Source organism: Henckelia pumila, chromosome 4, assembly GCF_033568475.1.
Source record: "Henckelia pumila isolate YLH828 chromosome 4, ASM3356847v2, whole genome shotgun sequence".
Classification (NCBI taxonomy): Eukaryota; Viridiplantae; Streptophyta; class Magnoliopsida; order Lamiales; family Gesneriaceae; genus Henckelia; species Henckelia pumila.
Window position 1 is genome coordinate 198,854,937 of NC_133123.1, and position 20,780 is coordinate 198,875,716.

At 35.5% G+C, this 20,780-nt stretch overlaps 1 protein-coding gene across 1 annotated transcript; it reads left to right on the forward strand.

Annotated features, from left to right (window-relative positions):
• Positions 1 to 18,366: 18,366 nt before the first annotated feature.
• Positions 18,367 to 20,405, forward strand: LOC140865279 (uncharacterized). The gene is made up of 2 exons (XM_073269869.1): positions 18,367 to 18,645; positions 19,017 to 20,405. Exons 1-2 carry the CDS (start codon positions 18,486 to 18,488, stop codon positions 20,174 to 20,176), a joined length of 1,320 nt encoding a protein of 439 aa, XP_073125970.1. The 5' UTR covers positions 18,367 to 18,485; the 3' UTR covers positions 20,177 to 20,405.
• Positions 20,406 to 20,780: the final 375 nt, after the last annotated feature.

The following is a 20,780-nucleotide window of genomic DNA, read 5'->3' on the forward strand; positions in this document are numbered from 1 at the left end:
GGCTATGCGCTTGAAACGGCGGTATTGTTGTTGAACAACGTCCACACTAAAGCAGTGGACAAAACACCATACGAGTTATGGAATGGCAAAGCTCCTAAGTATTCGTACTTGAGGATTTGGGGATGTCCTGCTTACGTGAAGCGGACAGTGGGAGATAAGTTGGATAGTCGATCCAGCTTATGTTATTTTGTAGGGTATCCGAAGAATTCAATCGGATATTATTTCTATTATCCTACTGAAACAAAGGTGTTTGTTTCTAGGAATGCCACCTTCTTGGAGAAGGAGTTCTTATTGGATAAGAAAGGCGAGATGATGGAACTCGAAGAAGTTCGAGAAGAACCCCAAATACAAAATAACGATCCTACACCTCAGGAACCATTGCTGGACACGCCTGCACCTAGAAGATCCGAAAGGACTTCTAGACCTCCAGTTCGATATGGTCTTCTTCTTGAAGAGGGTCATGATGAACCCGACATTGGATGTGATCCAAGAAGCTTCAAGGAAGCAATTTCTGATGCGGATTCGAATTTATGGCTTGAAGCTATGCAGTCTGAATTAGATTCGATGCATACAAACCAAGTCTGGTCTTTAGTAGATCCTCCTGATGGAATTGTTCCAATAGGGTGTAAATGGATCTACAAGAGAAAGCTTGGGCCTGATGGTAAGGTATTGACCTACAAGGCGCGATTGGTGGCGAAAGGTTATACTCAAAGGCAAGGAGTTGACTATGATGAAACTTTTTCACCAGTTGCAATGTTCAAGTCCATAAGAATCCTAATTGCCATAGCTGCATGGTATGACTATGAGATATGGCAGATGGATGTGAAGACTGCTTTTCTTAATGGAGACATTAAGGAAGAAATCTATATGAAGCAGCCTGAGGGGTTCACATCCATGGGAAGCGAGCATAAGGTATGCAAGCTTCAGAGATCAATTTATGGTCTAAAACAAGCATCAAGAAGTTGGAACCAGAAATTTGATGAAACAATAAAAGATTTTGGTTTCATCAAGAACCCGGAGGAACCTTGCGTGTACAAGAAAGTAGTTAAGGATGCGGTGTCATTCTTAGTACTTTATGTTGATGACATCCTACTCATTGGGAATGATGTAGGGATGTTGCAGTCAACGAAGATATGGTTATCAGGTAGATTTTCGATGAAGGATTTGGGTGAGGCATCCTACATTCTAGGGATTCAGATCTATAGAGATAGATCTAAGAGAATGATAGGACTCACTCAATCAACCTACATCGATACCATATTGAAACGGTTTTCAATGGATGAGTCCAAGAGAGGACATCTACCCATGTGTCATGGAGTTTCTCTATCCAAGTCTATGTGTCCCAAGACTGATGCAGAGATAGAGAATATGACACATGTACCATATGCGTCAGCTATAGGTAGTATCATGTATGGGATGATATCTACCAGACCGGATGTAGCATTTGCTCTGAGTGTCACGAGCAGATATCAGTCTAATCCTGGTCAAATGCATTGGAAAGCCGTGAAGGACATTCTTAAGTACTTGCGAAGGACTAAGAATATGTTCATGGTTTATGGAGGACGAGAACTCAAACTGGAAGGCTATACCGACTCTAGCTTCCAAAGTGATGTGGATGACTCGAAGTCTACCTCTGGATTTGTGTTCATGCTCAATGGCGGTGCTGTCTCTTGGAAGAGTTCCAAGCAGGACACCACAGCGGATTCCACCACTGAGGCTGAATACATTGCAGCATCAGCTGCTGCTAAAGAGGCCGTTTGGATGAGGAATTTCGTCCAAGAGTTGGGCGTTATTCCTGAATTTGTTGGTCCAGTCCCGGTGTACTGTGACAACACGGGTGCCGTTGCTCAAGCAAAGGAACCAAGGTCTCATCAAAGATCCAAACACGTACTGAGGAAATACCACATAATCCGGGAGATTGTGGAAAGAGGAGACATCATTGTCGAACGAGTGGCCTCTGCAGACAATATCGCTGATCCGCTTACTAAGCCCTTGCCAGGACCATTGTTTGACAAACATCGCGAAGCAATGGGTCTACGTAGTATGACTAGTTGGCTATAGGGCAAGTGGGAGATTGTAAGAGTGGGTGCCCAGTGAGCCAACTGTGTGGCTATGGGCTTTGTTGACTCTTTGTATAAACAATCTTTTGTTTAATATTATTTACACTTTTATGGCAATGACTTTATATTACTTCATATTGTTATATTGTGATATACTATTGTTGTTTTGATAAAGACCTTGAATATACTATAGTGTATGTAAGATGTGGTAGAACATGGAGATGTCTATCATGAAATACATCTTATAGTCACTGTATATTCTAAAACCGTTCCTAGTCGATTGAGCCGTCCGATAATAAGGATAAGGATCGCTCGAGTTTGAGACTAGCATTTGCGATGCTGAGTACCACGTTTCATTGGTAGGGAACATGGAGATGTTCGAAGCATGCAAATGGATATTCATAGGATGAATGGAGATTCATAGGATGAATAATCGAACTACCCTATCCGGACTTTCCAAGTGGTTATCACTTATCGAGTGGATAAAGTCCGCGGTTTTGGTTGTACACCATTATTCCTTACTACTTGAAACATCATGGAGACTCTATATGCTAGTACTGTGCTTTGACTCGTTTACCGACTCTATGGGGGTCATCAGGTGTCGGGATTGGGTACAGTTACAACACATATAGGAGTCAATGCATTGTTGTCAAGGATTCACCACATACTTGCGAGTGTGGATATCCTATGCGATCTGAGGAGATATTAGTGTGACGAATCTCTGGCCAGAGTACTTGATGTGATTTAAGAAATGGTTTCTTAGTAGCACATGCGATGTCACTAATTTGATCTTCAAGATGTATTGCATAGTTATCGAATCTTGAGCGACTCTCGATATACCAATGGTTGTTGATTCGATCGGGATATATGGATGAAGGGACCGTACTGTACGCTAACCAAAATCTACTGGTTCTTGTAGGCACTATCAGTGATACCTAGGGAATCATGGGGCGATGTTGCTAGGCGCTTTACCATGATTCGTTGGGCAAGTCGGAAATCGTTGTTCCGAGTCACAAGGAGTTGTGAGCCCACGGCTAGCTGTATCCCTGAACCATTGAGGGTCACACAGTGTAATGGAGTTTTAATCCCCGTTGAGATAGTTAAATTTAAAGAGTTAAATTTAATGAATAAAGAAGTTGGACTTCTTAAATAAGAGTAAGGGAGTAGGATTTCCTAAAATGACATAGGGATGGACATTTTTGGAAATCACTGAATTCGGATTCAGGAAAATTTATCTTGACTATAAAATGTGCAGAAATGGTTTCTGTGCACATTGGTAAAATCGGTTTATCAATCGGAGTCACGATGAATTTTATATTAATTTCTGAACGTGTGGGCTTTGCTTGTCGGGCCTCAACTTATGACTAATGGGCCCTAAGCTGTTAGTGGCCTGCATTATAAATAAGTTATTACAGTACAGAAATTACACACAACAGGTCATAATTTTTGAGACAGGATTTTCGAAACCCTAGCCCCTCTCAAAACGTTTTGGCCGCCCCTCCCTCTCTCTGCCCGAGAAAATTCCGGTCTGTGATTTTGAATCGCAGTAAGGAATAACGAATCAAATTCGTGTATTCTCTTCGCAGAAAACTTCTGATAGATTTTCTAGTGCAATCTATCAGAGGGATTAAACCTCTGTTCGTGGACCTGATTGAAGGCGTTCATCGGTTCCAGGGAGAGACAACAAGAGCAGAATTGTTCTGTTGGTGTCCATTAATCTCGTTGCGAGATTTGAGGTAAAATTTATTTAATTGTTATTTAAATTTTACACACACAATAATTCAATCGTTGTATGGTTGATACCCACACCATGGAATCGTTCCATGAGAAAATTTTAAACTTCCGCTGCATCGGGTATCAATCGTAATTGGTCTGGGAACTCGCCAGTTTTCCAACAAAAACTCCTCAACTTCAAGTTTACTAGGTAAACTGAACACCTAAACTGACCCACCAAACTGGTCAATACCCAAACTGATCCACCAAAACTGATCTACCAAACTGCTCTACCAAACTTATTTACCAAACTGCTTTTCCAAACTGATATACAAAACTGATTTACCAAACTGATGTACTAAAATGGTGTACCAAACTGGTCAGTTTGCCTGGTACTCAACTGGTTTCGTACCATCAGTTTGCCTGGTACAAAAATGATTTTGTACCATCAGTTTATCGTTCCGAGGATGTTGGTACTGATAATATTTTTATTCGATATGGTTGTAATAAATTAAGTTTACAGATTTTTTCTCTTGGGATTGTATAAATTTATCAGTTTTCGCAGTTTAACTTTGATTATGTTTTTATTAAGATTATTGCATGCTTAGTTCTGATTAGTAGGTGATCACAGTGAGAGTCACTACATTTATGGTATCAGAGCATGCAATAGGTTTCTTTGGGACATAGTATTGACATTTGGGTTATCCTTGTAGATTACAAATTGAATTTGATGAAGATAGCAGTGACAGGAGTTGGAATAGCAAGATACTTAGGCTTTTCCAAGATCGTCATCACCAAGATTTGCATTAGAGACTCGCCTTACGTGGATCCCAGCAAGATTAAGCTATAAGAGATGATCCAATTTTGAACTCCAGGTGTTTCTCAGGGTTGGTTGGAGTGCATGAGACGCTATGGTCCATCCAGCTTTGACCAAGGAAGATATCCCTGAATATTCTCCACTAGTAGTTGGAGAGATTGACATGAGAATCTTGTCTCATCTACCAGATAAGAAACCCAACAATATTGGAAGGATCCGATAGATTAGAAAGATCTTTTAGATCTTGTGAGGGAGAGGGTCCGACAGCAGTCCATAGAGACCTTTGACTGAAGACGGACGGAAGCCTCACGTTCAAGATTAGTAGATGGAATATAAGATTTCCGCATTTAGTCAGATTGTCAGTTTTGTATCAAGATTTGTTGTAATAAATACTTCTTTTGTAAGAATTTGAATCTTTGTATTCCAAACATTTGATGTATTGGTAAATAATATCATTGAACATCTTTCGGTGTGATTTGATTTGAATCTAGATTGATTGTTTCTGTTAATTGGATTTGTAATAAAGAATTGAACAGGACTCGGGTTTTTGATTCAGCACTCGATGTAATTCTAGTATTTAGTTTTGGGTTTAAAATGAAATCTAGAGTTGAATTATTTCTATTCCAGTGTTTGGTTGATTGATATTCAACTGCAATTACTTCTGTATAATCTTATTAGAGTTATACGTATTGTCGAATGATTAGTTTTTGGGTGTTTACCCTAGATTATTGACTATGAGGTTGATGCCAAGGATGACGTGTTTCATCAAGGGCATGATTTATACCATTATGTTTGAATTGAGTTGAGCAGTTTTCATAGATCAGATGATTTAGTTTGGATTTTGCTCAGATAGTTTTCAAGCAATGATAGGTTTCATCAGGACACAATGAAAGATTATGCCAAGCACTATGGACTGTGAGAATTATTAACTGTACGGAGAGGAAGCGCGACCCTATATCAGCATTACTCTGGAAACCTTTCGTGTTTCAGGGAGAGGATGTGTTTGGGGGAGGCTACCTTAGTCTAGTGGATTTACAACAGTCACAGAAGTGTTTTAATTTCGACAGTCAGGTCCTTTTGTAAAGAATATATTGACCCCAGATTTAATATCAAAGGAATTAGTATCGTTATCGTCTGAATTTTTCAGAGATACAATTTGAAATTTTATGTTGTCAGAATAGTCCGGGAAAGGATATTTCTCGATGAGTGATCGTTCTAAATAGATACGTTTTGTATTTGTTATTAGGATCTATTTGGATAGATAGATCTATTATATGGATGGATTCTTACCAGTGATCATATAGATTATCGTCTGACTTCGTCAGAGATATGAAATGAAGTATTCTTGTGATTAATTGTCCAAGGTGATTAATGATTCTTTGATTAGAACTAATTCAGGACTCAATGTGCGATTTAGTGTTTATTCCTAGTTAGATAGGAATAAATTTGATAGTAGATCCAGACTGGTACAAGATTTGTGCCAGAGATTAATATTGATTATTGTTTGACTATGTCAAATAGGTGTAAAGAACTAGGTTTTAGTAATCATGTGATTTCAAGTGTTTTGAAATTAGATGAATTCTTGAGAAGTTGTGATTCAGAGATTAGAATTTGTTGATCGGCAGAGTAAAGTTTTAGTGATAAAAAACATATAAAAGTTTTTTTTTAATTGATTGATCTTTTCAGGCTAAGTGCAATGCCACAGCGAATCAATACCAATAGATAATTCTATTTAGTATGATGAGTATCGAATTATAGTTCGGTAGTGGATATTGTGAGTCCTGAGGTAAGTTGGGATATTTCTGTAAACCTGTTGTGCTTAGGGACTTAGTCAGATTTTGACCTCAAAAAGAATATCTAGATTCACATAGATTGTTTAAAAAATGTGATCTATCAGAAATGTTTATGTTAAAGTTTTCCGAATTGTCTTCTACCTAAGGAAAATAGTATAGATTTAACTCTTGATGCTATGGTAATGTTAACCCTGATTAACTAAAGTATTAACATCTGTCAGTAATTAGACGATTGGATCAGATTTTGATTAGATTGTGGGGTGAACAGTTGGTTTTTATTAACCATGATTGTGGCTTAGTCGGAACATATTTCTGAATGTATCTGTTGCATTACACAGTTAGTGTAACCAGTAAAAGACAAAGTATGTATTTTGTTTTCAAAAATACTGACTTGTTATTGTGCCTAGTTTGATGCTACATGATGTTAATCCAATAATATGAGATTAGACTGGGTAATTGATATAGGTTTATCTTAAATTGTTAATTTCTAGGAATGGCATACAGAACATGGTACTTAGGAATCTTGGAAGTTTTCTGGAGAAATTTTAACGACAGGTTTTGATTTAACAAGATAGCATCAAAGTGATTTTAAATGGGGAAAGGACAGTAGCTGAGACCTATGGTTTTTGGATCTGGCAGGAATATTATCATTGATTTTTCCGAGATATCTTTTGGATGCATTAGATCATTGTTGTGACTAGATAATAGAGTCGATTCGAGCAAGGCTTATAAGACTTTTCAATTATCAAGTGTCTCGGTTTGTGCTTCTTAGGAATAGTTAGTCAGGAATTGATGAATGTTTATTTCTGTCAGTGATATGATAATCAACATCATTTGATCGACATTTTTTTAATATTATTTCAAGTTGTACTCTATGAGACAGATGTAATTATTCAATCCAGATTTTTAGTACCAAGAGTGGTATTAATCAACTTGAGTGTTTAGCAGGATTTGAATTTGGTCCTCAAGTATAACCCGAAATGTTTCTAGAGGTCATGTTTTTTGGAAAACGATGTTGTTATAGTACAGGGGAGTGGCAGAGACTTGGCCATTTTCGCATTAGTGGTATCCTTTCGGGTATAAAGATTTAGCCTTTGGCGATAAGAGAAATTTTGATTTTCACTTCTAAGGTTGATTTATTTGAATTTTGGCATTGCTTGCCAATATATTATAGACATTGTCAATCGTGATTTGTCCATTGGGATTACAGAGATCAGTGTCAGACTAGATCAGTGATACAATGGAGTTGTATCGAGTTTATCTACTTAATGGGGTCAATTGTTGGTAGAATAACGATTTTCTTAAGGATATTCGTGTAAACCAGTGTTAATTTTTCCAAGTATGAGGGAATTAATAATGAGTAGTTTAAAGAACTACAAGTTTTATCTAAAAAAGTTGCTGAGGGTCAATGTTTGACCCTGCTTGGTTGAGAATGAATTAGAAATCAAAGGAATCTCGAATAGAAAGATACAACTATTTTGATAAATCAACAGTGCTTTGAGATCTGTTACAGTTTTAGGAAAATCAGTTAATGAGTTGTCAGTGATATTCGGTGAGATTCTTGTGAATTTTCAGATTCAGTTTACTAAAGTTGAACGCAAACTTTTGTATGATTTATTGAGATTTAAGAATGACTCCAATCTTGATTATCAGCTAGATATTGGAATTAATAGATCTTTATTTGAATTTAGTCAAATGAGTAGAAGATTCGATGATTGAATTTTGTGGTTTGGCCATCAGTGTTTGTAATTCTTATCATAGGAAAATGATAAGACCTGGTAACAATTTTTTGAATACAGTAGGGTAATTATAGATAGATTGTATTCAGTTTCGGTAACGGAGTATAGGTGAATTTTACTATTATGCGATGAGATCATTCTTCTCGTTCTAGTTTGTGGTAGCACCGAGACAATAAGGGAGTTATTTGGGAATCAAAGAGCTGTAAGAAGCAGAACATTAGTAATTTTTTTGGATTGATTCTTTTGGAATGACGGAATTGTATCTTGTAAAATGTTAAATTCTGAAAAGAACTTTTTATTCTATGTTTGTATATTTAAGATTGATTTAGAGGACGAAATCTCTTAAGCGGGGGAGAATGTAGTAGTCCGATTCCATTTTATAAGATTAATTTGACTAAACATGTTTGGATCAAGTAAAACATAATTAAGGGATTTTAAGTTGCCAATCGGACCAAGAAATCGGATCTTGAATGTCCAAAAGTGGTTAATGGGCTTAATTGGTCACGGGTTTTTTGGAACATCCAAACCCAAGACTTGTATAGATCGGATGGTCCGAAGAGATCGGAAGGGGCGAAGGAGTTCGGAAGCTCTAGGGAGATAGGAATGTCCGAAGTATGATCAGGGCTTCCGATCATAGTTAGGCCATGCGCATTATCGACGTGTCAACTTGATCGGAAATGCAAGAGTTTGGAATGTCCAAAGATGGAGATCGGAGCTTCCGATCTTTGAATTTATGCAACATGGACTGCATGCGAGTTCGGAGCATCCGAAGAGGGTTTCTGAGCGTCCGAACTCTACCTATAAATAGGGTATCCGAGGCTCACTTTTAGCTTACCAATTCACAACTTTCTCTCTCTGTTCTTAATATTTTTTTAGGGGTTTTTAGCCTTCCCTGGTTTGCAGCAAGGCCTTGGAGAGGCGTCCAGAAATTGCAGCGAAGTTGTACCCATGTTTCAAGGCATTCGGCAACAAAGGGATGACAACAGATGAAGGTATAACCCTAGATCCTATAAATGGTTTGGAAGTATCTATTATCTTAGTTAAAGATTTTAGATGCATTTTAGTGATATAGTAATCTTGTGATTATAGTCTTGGACAATAGAGCTGGTGTAGCTTGCCAGTTAGTATTGAGGTACGAAAGTACTGTTCGAGATACCCTGACTGAGTATGCATGTATTATGTGTTGCATTATTTTATATGGCATGATTTTATCTGCATATATTATGTCACGTTATTATGCTTCATGAATGATCATCTTGAGCTTGTATCCTTGTGATATCCTGTAGTAGGATTTTCACCCTATCTTGTTAGTGAATGGTTGGACACATAGATTCGTGATCAGGTCACCTATATCCACTGTCGGGTATGTGAGTCACCTCCTGGTGTGAAGGCGCATAGTTCTACATACATAGGGACCGAGTTTGTTATTGATCAGTGATTCTGAGAGACCTCGGTTCTGAACAAATAATCTCGGATAAAACAACAATTAAGCATACAAGATTCAAGACTAAAAGTAATAGAGAAAAATCTTTTTTTAAAAGTTGCCGCGCTCGATCGCATGAACTCGTGCGATCGAGCGCGCCATACAGCAAAATACACTGCCGGGAAATTGAAGGTGCCGTGCTCGATCACATGAACTGGTGCAATCGAGCGCGCCCTCCTGCGCTTTATTCTGTCCAAGAATAAAAGGGGCTGCGCTCGATCGTGCCAACTCGTGCGATCGAGCGCACCCTGAGCCCAGAAAAACATCAGAAAACAGAACAGGTTTTTCCAACTTACAACAACAATTCAAATTAGAATGCAAACATCAATATTTGATAACCAAAGTTGACTTATTCAATACAACAAGATTGAACAACAATTCGAGTCTAAAAAGCTCTCAAAACATATACTAGATTGACATGCTGATTCAACTTCTAAACCGAGTCCCACTACTAACTCTCCCTCTTGATGTTAACCAGGTCTTCGCTGACTTGATCCTGCCCCTCCTGCTGCCAAGCACACATACAAAGACAAGACAACAGCCGGATAATCCGGTGAGAATAACATTTCCAGTAAAAGCAACGAACATGTAATATCATTCAATATAACAACTAATGATATACAACATCAACAATGCAATTCAAATACTCTAAATGAAATGCATGACTTAAAATTCGAGATTATCAAGTCTGGATAATCAAAGGTGCTCCGGTTATTTTCTTCCTCTATTGGGATCCCGAGGATGAAATATCACATCAATCACACCGACTCTCCCTTCGAGGTGGATAATGTATATTTCAATCCTCTAGACTCTGAAGCATTAACTATATAGAGTTAAGTTGGTCATTGCAGTAATTCGCATGTCAATGCCCCCTACTATAGTTCTCAGAACGTCTAATTCAAAATGAAATAATCATTTGGCCCAATATGAATGCAATGCAAATCATAACTCATTCAATTAAAATCAAACACATCAATTAACATGCAAGTATGTGATTTCTCCGGAACACTCGAATCAAGTCGGATTTGAGTCATTCGTTCCATTCAATTCTAAGTTGTCTTTTACCTCTTCTTTGATTCAACGTAGCTTCCAATCTCGATCAAGCTCTAACAATACTTCGACGATTCGAATCCTGCCAATTCTGAACTCCACGATCTTCAGTCAAATCTGTACGGAGATATCAACAATCCAATATTAATCCATCCAAATCAAATTAACTTCAAAACTCAATCAAACTCCCTAAAACCTGAAAATCTCAAACCGACGGCATAACGACTATAAATCGACTAACCAAAAACCACAGACAGCAAAAGGTCAATCCAAGGCAACTCTTAACATCCCTACTTTATCCAAAACAACTCAAAATCCAACAAATACTTAAACCCCCATTTTCGAATTACACTCCAAAAAACATAACAAATCCGAACGACGCACTTTTTCAATTTCGTATGAGAATAAACGATCTATCTTAGCTCAAGAACAACATATCTGAATTTCATCCGATTCTAACAATATCTAAGAATTGAAGTATACTGGATCAAAGAAAAACTTACGGCATAACAGAGCTCTCGAAGCCGTGATCGCGAATATGTCTTCAGAATGAAATTCTATCGGACGGATCGAGCTCGGGGTGAAATCTGAAAACTTGAGAAAGCTTGGAGTCGGCTCTAATGGAGGAGATGAGAGATGGGAGAGGTGAAGAGTGAGGATAAAAGTCAATAACTCTTATAAATATCTAATAAATTCCATTTTTGCATTTTAGTTCCTGAAAGTTTTGAAAATTTCAAAGTAGTCCCTGATCAAATACAAGTTGATCCTCGAATTCTATAATCTCTGATTATCTCAAATAAAGTCAATTAAGATAATTTTGGGGCGTTACAGATTCTGACCTCGAGTCCTGGTAACCCATACACTTGCATTCATGCACAAATAATATTTGTATAATCATAGTCTCGTGCTGAACGTAGTTCGCTCACGTCCTTTATTTCTGTGATTATTGGACACCCTATTCGACGGGGCAGGTCTCATGTTGAATAGCGTAGGAGATGCTGGGAGAACATAGGTGTCAAGGTCGTTAGCTTGGGGAGTTTATCTTTGCAGTATTTGTTTATCGTTTCGAGGATGTTGGTACTGAAAATATTTCCATTCGATATAGTTGTAATAAATTAAGTTTGCAGATTTCTTCTCTTGGGATTGTATAACTTTATCAGTTTTCACACTTTAACTTTGATTATGTTTTTACTAAGATTATTGCATGCTTAGTTCTAATTAGTATGTGATCACGGTGCGGGTCACTACACTTCACAACATTCACATTCGAAACTTCTACATCCAATGATGATTCACCTGCCATCGCATATTTTTCAACACCCACATCATTAATAATTGAAGTATCATCATCATCAACGTTTTTATCTTTACTTTTAGACTCGAAATCAAAATTCAAGCTCTAATTGAGAATCCACTACTTTTATCATCACCTCACTTGGAAATTGGTTAAAATCATGCCCAACTTCTTAACATAAATCTCATATAATATCACAAGTACGAGAATTTGAAAGTTTAGATGTATCTTGATACTCATGCTTGGTAATTTCACGTCTTGAATTCCACATTGGTCTAGTCACGAATTTCTCTTTTTCACTTGATCTCCAATCTTTTCCTCCACGACAAACATCATCATGTCTAAACACTTCTCTATCCAATTATAATTCTCTATACCCATCAACTCTTTTCTCTCTTCTATTCCTATCGAACCCATGGTCTCTCTTTTTTCTCCCCCGATTCTCATTGAAACTTTTATCATCACCACCCATGTCAAATTCATCCTCCAACTTACTCACTTTCTTATGTAATGGTTTAAACGCATCCCTAACTGCCTTAGTCATACAATCAAATAATGACTCCATTTGAACCTCGAAAATTCCTTGGTTCGAACAATCCCCTACTCCTTTATCAATCATTGCACCTGCAAGAAAAATTAGTAATAAAAATTTTTCTCACCTAAATTCTCACAAGTCACTCCAATGAAAAATCACTCAAACTCTCCCTTTTTCACTCAAAATATTCACAATCACTCTAATAAAGAAATTCGCTCACAATATGGAATAACCTTTGTAAACATCTCGTGGAGCGCTTCCTTAAATCGCTTGCTTCGACCTCTTGTTATTGGTCCTTGTGGTAGCTCCAACGGATCCCGAACCTTTTTAGCAGCTTGATCAACTTGCGAATGCATGTTCGCATCAATAAGCCCACTTACAGTAGATTGATAACAAAATTTTAGGTTGTTCTTGGCTGCTCAACTGACTTCTCGACTGAACTGTTCAACTGACTGCTCTTACTCTAATTTTTTGTGTACTTGCTCAGAATTTTGGGTAACCTTATTAATCAGAATTCTGAGTGCTATTTATAGGGAAAATTCTGACTGTTAAGCTCCCTATTTATTATCCTTTATTTCCATTATTTCGAGTTAATGCGTCAGTTACAAATATGGAGTAGCTGCCTTCTGGGGTTTCAGTCTAGCTATTGGACTGGTCAGTTCAGTTCACCTCGGTTCGGTTTAACTCAATTCAGTTTACCTCGATTGAGTCTACTTCATTTCAATCTACCTCAGTTCAGTTTACTGAAATTTCGGGTTCTCACATCCGTCTTATAATTTCATTTAATTTCGGTTATGCTTTTGAGTTTTGTGTTACTTTTATATATTTAATTCTAAATACTATAACGTATTAAATAAAATATAAATTTTTATAAAGTACTTCTTTTGTCTCGATTATATTGTCTTGATTTTTTCATACAAATTAAGAAAAATTATTGATTAAACAAATTATATACAAACTTCTTATTTTAACCCTATTTAATTCATTAAGAAAATGATTCCACATTTAAAGGCATAGTTAATAGTTTTATATTAATAAAAATGCATAAAAATATTGTTAAATATAATACAAACATATATATTTGAACAAAAACAATGTGACATATATAATTTATACGAAAGTAATAATGTTTCCAAATTTTTGGGGAAGCGTGTCATCGTAAGTTTTTGATATATTGAATGTCCGTAAATTGATTGTATTGTTATGTATCTTAATTGAACTTTAATATAAATATTGTTCAACATGTTCTAAAAAATAATTAAAATTTTCAATCAAAATTTATTCATCGAAATGAATGAAAATGATTTTGATTTTTCGAAAATTTTTTATCCAATCTTTAAAACTTTGATAGATAAAATAATATATGATTTTCAAATATCTTGATTTTTTTAATTTTTTTGTTAGTAACAGTTCTAGTTATAGCTAAGATATCAAATACAATGAGAAAAAAGTCACTTCAATACAAAATATCATTGTCCTCATTTAAACATTTTCTCAAATGCCATGAATATTTTTTATATTATAATTATTTAAAATTTAAATATATTCATTACAGTATATCAATATTTTAAATAATTATTTAAAGGATTATACTTACTAATTTTAAATATTAATTACATAAAATAATAATTTAAACATACCAGTGAAATACTAGTATATTTATTCATTGATCATTAACAAGATGATAAGTCAATATGTATAACTTCGGTTAAGATGGATAGAATTGGTCTGCCATATTTGCGCATTTATCATATTGTTATACTAATACTCGAACGCACGTGTTGCGTGCCTTCTAATGTCTATATTTTTTAACTAAAAATTAAAAAATAATAATAAATAGTGAAATAAAAAAAATAGAATTTTTGTAAATAAATAATCATAAAAGACAAAGAAATATAATAAAAATGGTATTTTCGTAATTACATTACCATTAAAGGATAAAATAATGAGGAGGCCATACCAAGAGACCACTAAGATGCTCTTGCGTTATATATAGTATAGATAGTTGATTTATATATTTGTGATTCATTTTTATCCTGAATTTTTAATTATTTTTTTCATATATTATTTAATTTATTTATTTACAATTTTACATACCTAGCGGCTAGCTAGCGCGGAACGTTTCAATGATAATAAATTTGGATATAAATTCAATTTATAAGATATTGATGAATAAATTCATATTTTGTCAGGGAAAAAAAAGTGACAACTCATTACACGTTTCATCATTTAATAATTAATAATATTAAGGGATATTTTTCAAAAATAATAATATAAGGCACTTACTGTAGATATATTTTTGTTCAGCTAGCTGCCGACTGCCGTGGAGGAGGAGCCACCATAAGTTGAGGACGATTAATTTTGTGAAATGTATTTTTAACACGATCCACTCGTAAAAGAATATTAATATTTTATGTTATATTATATATATATATATATATATATATATATATATATATATATATCGCGGATCAACTCGTATTGTTGATACCATATTATAAGAGGTATTATTAAATTTTATATAGTTTGATCCTTTAAAAATTTGAAAATAATTTTAAAAATTATATATTGATTCATGAAGAGGATGAAAATTCAAATTGTTTGAGGAGACACGATCGAAGAAAATATTTTATTATAAAATTTTATTTATTTTAAGTGAGTTCTACTGTTACTTAATTTTTGACATAAAAAAAATTAAAATAGAAGCAATTGTGTGCGCGAATAGAATAGTAAACAATAGATTTACTAGCTTCTCAAGTGTTTTTCTAAATATTCTCCCAAAAAAAGTGTTTCTTTTAAATATAAAAGCTCATCTAAATACATTGCAGCAAAAAAGTATTGTTTTTAATAAATAGATGTAAATTAAATGATTTTGTATCTACACACACTTGATATGATAAGAAGCAATGATATAATTGCATATTAGTATAATGCGGATTAGGGACGTTGGGCAACCTCCTAATTATCCTTGGACGCTTAGGCGACGATCCTAGGTGACGGCTTTTAGAAAACTGATTTCTCATATTTATTTTAAGTGAGTTCTACTGTTACTTAATTTTTTACATAAAAAAATTAAAAATAGAAGCAATTGTGTGCGCGAATAGAATAGTAAACAATAGATTTACTAGCTTCTCAAGTGTTTTTCTAAATATTCTCCCAAAAAAAGTGTTTCTTGTAAATATAAAAGCTCATCTAAATACATTGCAGAAAAAAAGTACTGTTTTTAATAAATAGATGTAAATTAAATGATTTTGTATCTACACACACTTGATATGATAAGAAGCAATGATATAATTGCATATTAGTATAATGCTGATGAGGGAAATGACAAACCAGTTTTTTAAAAGCCGTCACTTAGAATCGCCGCCTAGGCGTCCAGGGATAATTAGGAGGTTGTCCAACGTCTCGATTTTTAGATAGTTGATGTTTTTTTGGTGATATTACATTAATCGGTCGTCTAATCCTCGTCTAGGTGGCCGCCTAGGTTAATACATAATATTTTTTTTTTTGAAAAAGATATTTGACATTTTTTTCAATCAATTTGTATCGGATGAAAATGAGGAATGTGGCATAATTAGCTTGAATTTGAAAAAAAAAATTATTGAAAAAATATTAATTAGATGAACAAGAAAATTTTGAAAATGAAGCTAATAAGAAAATCGTCTAAGGTGCCACTTAAATGTCTAAACGGTAAGCGGTGGATGACCATCCGCATACAACCTACTATTTTTTAGAATATTGCGACAAACACAACACTCTCCGAGTCAGTGATGCTTTAGAGTAGCAAAATTATTGTGTAGGTGAGACTAGTTAGATTTGGTTCTTCTATTACTCTGTTAAAATTATGTCTTAATACAATAACTTTGTTTTTTGGTTATTATTATTATTATTATTATTATTATTATTATTATTATTATTATTATTACTACTATTACTATTTATCGAATCACAGATATAGCATCGGATATTATAAACATATTTCAGACATGATCCTCGACATGATATTTGAATTTTTTTTTATGACGTGGGAATCCGCAGTCGCTATCATTCGATGAGCACTGAGTAAACTCTCATGTAACGTAATAACTTGCAAACCCTGCACGCTAACCAGCTAAACCGTATTAGACAAGCACTATGCCACATGCTCGTCCAAGAAAATATTGGTAAGAAAAATTAAATTCTTAAGTATTAGCCAAACTCTCACATGTACTCTACCAACCTGAACATCACTTGAGGACAACATGGTAGTGAATATTGCTGAAATATTTGGCGTCCTGTGAACACTCATGTAGTAAAAGATTAAAAATGCTAACCTATATATTGCAATAGGTCTAAGTGACAAAATTCTCTTTTTAGTACTGTTTTATCAATTCCGTTCCATTTGGTGCAACTTCCAATTTTAGTTTTAAGTAAAAAATATTTCTCTTTATTCTTCCTTTCATACGTAATTCATACACTTCATTACAAATATGGAGTGGGTAAAATTTCATGTGATTCAGTAAACATAATAGAAATTCCAGCAATACGAGATCGTCTATATAATTCGATGAAGAATGTGCTAATAATGAGATTGTTTTACTGGTAAATTCAAAATGCTCTGGCTGAAACTTATTGATAACTAATTGGTCGACCAAAGTCCTACTTAAACTCTAAACAAAAATAATATTTAAATCAACTTACACGACTAAAAACTTTTTTTTAAAATTCTTTTACCTTGAACTAAATTACATATATTGTCCCTGTAAAACATTAAGTATGCGTTAAACCTCCGTTGAGTCATGAGTGTAGTAATTTTCTCAGCTAGAGAACAATTGATACTTGATGCCTAAATTGTTCTAGGATTCAATGAAATTGCATTAAGCTTGTTATCACTATTATAACTTTTAGTAAAATGAAAAGCGATCGGTCTCACATTGCCATCAATGTCAAAGTCATGTGTTCAATTGTAATAGATATTGAAAGTAGCTAGTACAACTATTTAGAGTGGATTTTTAGTGTGCATTAATTAATAACTATTCCTAATAGGAAAGCAATCGATGCATGAAGCTTGAATTGTTATATGATTTAAAAGATTGAAGTAACAATCGATACATGAAACTTGAGCTGTTATACGGTTTGAAAGATTGGAATTAGTGTAGATTTCAACGTACCTTACGAGTATTAATTATCCTAATTGTCAATCTAATGGTTCAATATTGATTTGTTACGTCAGCTCTCCAATATTAATTATGGTCATGTGTTAAAATATAGATCATTAGATCTATGATTTGGGCAATATCCTAAAGTTAGGATCTCATTAACCTGGAATTACATGGTTACCGCTAACTATAACTTTTGTTAAAGTGACAACCACTCAATTATGCAGCCTCTTATGTAAAATCAAATCTTTTCTAAAACCTTATATTTTAATTTGTTGCACTTCCGCTCCGTTTGCCGAGAGGTCCAGTCCACCCTAGATTATTTTCAAAACACAGGGATCTTTAATTTGTTGAAAAAAATCGTGAATTTTAAATAATTGATTATATGTTTTTTATTTCGTTTTTGTTTACACAAGTACACCTATAAAAATATTATGAATACAAGCAATGCATGATATAGTTATATTTCACAATTTTTATCAAGTATTGATAATTAAACAAAAGAAAGTGCATGAAAAAGTGCCCATCACCTATTATAACGGTTACTGAGCTAATGACGATAATTATCTGCCCTCAGCCGACGGGGCTAATGCAGAATCAATGATACCAACTAACATGTGATCTCATTAATTAAGTACTTCGACACGTCGGCTGTGTTCATTATACACACTGAACTGAACCCAAGAAACACTATATATATAATACAATAGAGATCCTGCATTCCACTCATTCAAGAATAAAAAACATATAGATATATATTATATATAGTTTCTGATATTCAACTAAATTTGGGCTGATGCCCTTTTGTTTTCTGTTTCAATTTTGAGTAATTTGTTGGAGGGTTAAAAGCTCAGTGGGATAAAATGAGGGTGCATTCCCTTTGTGGAAGTTTCTTTGTTCTGTCTTTACTATTTGCAGTGAGTTTCTGTAATGCTGATCCTGACCATACGTTCGAGGTCGTCGGGACCGGAGAGTGTGCAGATTGTGAGGAGAATCACTTTAAAACCAGCCAGGCATTTTCAGGTAACGAACTGATTGCAAATAACAAAAGGCATTTGTGAGAAGCTAAAAGGGAACGACATCACTCTAGTTTTTTAAAGTCGTGTTTTTTAAACTAACATATATATCATTACATTGTATTTTTTAAAAAAAACATTTCATTGGATAAATTTAAAACATCAATATGATGTGTCTTGACTTCAATATAAATGATGACACAAGAAATTTACCTTTCTACGTACTCTGACAGAATAATCAAGAAACTTCAAATGTCAGTTAGTATAATTTAATCTTTGTTTCTTGGACACTATTTCATTAATCTTGCCAAAGCTAATATTAAGCCCACATTTGGATGCTCAAGTTCTGACCTTTTTCACTCTTTTGCATGAATTAAGGGCTTCATGTAAGCATAGACTGCAAGCTCAAAGACGGAAAGATCATAAGAGTCGGCTTCGGGGAGCTCGACGATGAAGGCAAATTCAAGGTCTCGATCCCGAAAACGATAGCTGAAGATGGACACAAACTCAAAGAAGAATGCTATGCGCAGTTGCACAGCGCGGCTGCGGTTGCTTGCCCTGCCCATGATGGCCTAGACGCAGCCAAGATTGTGTTCAAATCCCAAACCAAAGGCATATACACCTTTAGCCCAAGCAAGAATCTCAAATTTTCAGCTGCATTGTGCACTTCTAAATTCTTTTGGCCCATTTTCAAGTTCCCTCCTCTCCCAATTGATCCTTGGAAGAACCATTTCCCTTGGTTCCTTCCTCCACCGGTGCCGGTCTACCAGCCACCGGTCCCTGTTTACAAGCCGAATCCACCAGTCTACAACCCGCCGGTTCCGGTTTACAAGCCAGAACCCCCAGTCTACAAGCCACCGGTCCCTGTTTACAAGCCCGAACCACCTGTTCCGGTTTACAAACCTGAACCACCTGTATACAAGCCACCTGTTCCGGTTTACAAGCCTAAACCACCTGTTCCGGTTTACAAGCCAGAACCACCTGTATACAAGCCACCTGTTCCGGTTTACAAGCCTAAACCACCAGTCTACAAGCCGGAACCACCTGTATACAAGCCACCTGTTCCAGTTTACAAGCCCAAACCACCTGTCCATAAACCACCCGTCCATAAACCACCGGTCCACAAACCCCCGAAGAAACCATGTCCACCAATCTCCAAGCCAGAGCCACCGGTCTACAAGCCTAAACCCAAGCCACCAGTTTACAAACCTCTTCCCCCGCCAGTACCTATCTACAAACCCAAACCCGAGCCACCGGTATACAAGCCACCAGTTCCTATCTACAAGCCAAAACCCGAGCCACCAGTATACAAGCCACCAGTTCCAATTTACAAGCCCAAACCCGAGCCACCTGTTTACAAACCACCAGTTCCTATCTACAAGCCCAAACCCGAGCCACCGGTGGTAACCAAGCCTCTGCCACCATATTATCCACCAGTGATCAAGAAACCTTGCCCCCCTGTTCCACAGCTTCCTCCAAAGTACTTCAAACACCCCAAGTTTGGACATTTCCCACCACTCCCTCCATATCATCCATGAGCATTTCAAGAAGGTGTGATTACCACTTCTGTTTCATCTTCAAAAGGATGAATTCAAGTTTAATATATTGTTTGCAGCATTGTAATAATTCAAAGTACATTTAATTTTTTTCAAGTTCTTTATGTTTCAAGAGAATTAAGTGAGTGATTTCGACAGGAAAATTGTATCAGTTCTTGTTTCTTTGTAATGTTGTCTTGAAGTGCAAATATATGATCAGTTATCCTCTTAATTTGTTTGCATGAGAATACAGAGTGCATGAAGTTTCAGGCATTGCAGGGGATAATCACTGATCAAGGATAATTACTGATCAAGACAGGGCAATGCAGAATGCCATAGAAGTAGTATTTCTTAACTAAAAACACAGGGGTGTTTGTGGCATATACTCAAGAAATTACCTGAAAATTTTGGATACCATTGTCAAAAGGTTTCCATACTCTTGGTTGTACATGAATTGGTGTATGAATCACAAAGTATAGAGGAGTTCGAACAGGGTTGGTTTTCTATGCTTGATATATATGAATTACGAAATAATGATTGGTTGATCGGTCTTTTTAGGGATATAAGTCGTTGGGTTCCATGTTTTCTGAAGACTTCGTTTTGGGCC

What these genes read in the sequence shown, in the direction of transcription:
- LOC140865279 (XM_073269869.1), top strand. Translation starts at nt 18,486, where the DNA reads ATGAGGGTGCATTCCCTTTGTGGAAGTTTCTTTGTTCTGTCTTTACTA. An exon ending in AACCAGCCAGGCATTTTCAG is followed by an intron (nt 18,646 to 19,016) that starts GTAACGAACTGA and finishes GCATGAATTAAG; the next exon opens with GGCTTCATGTAAGCATAGAC.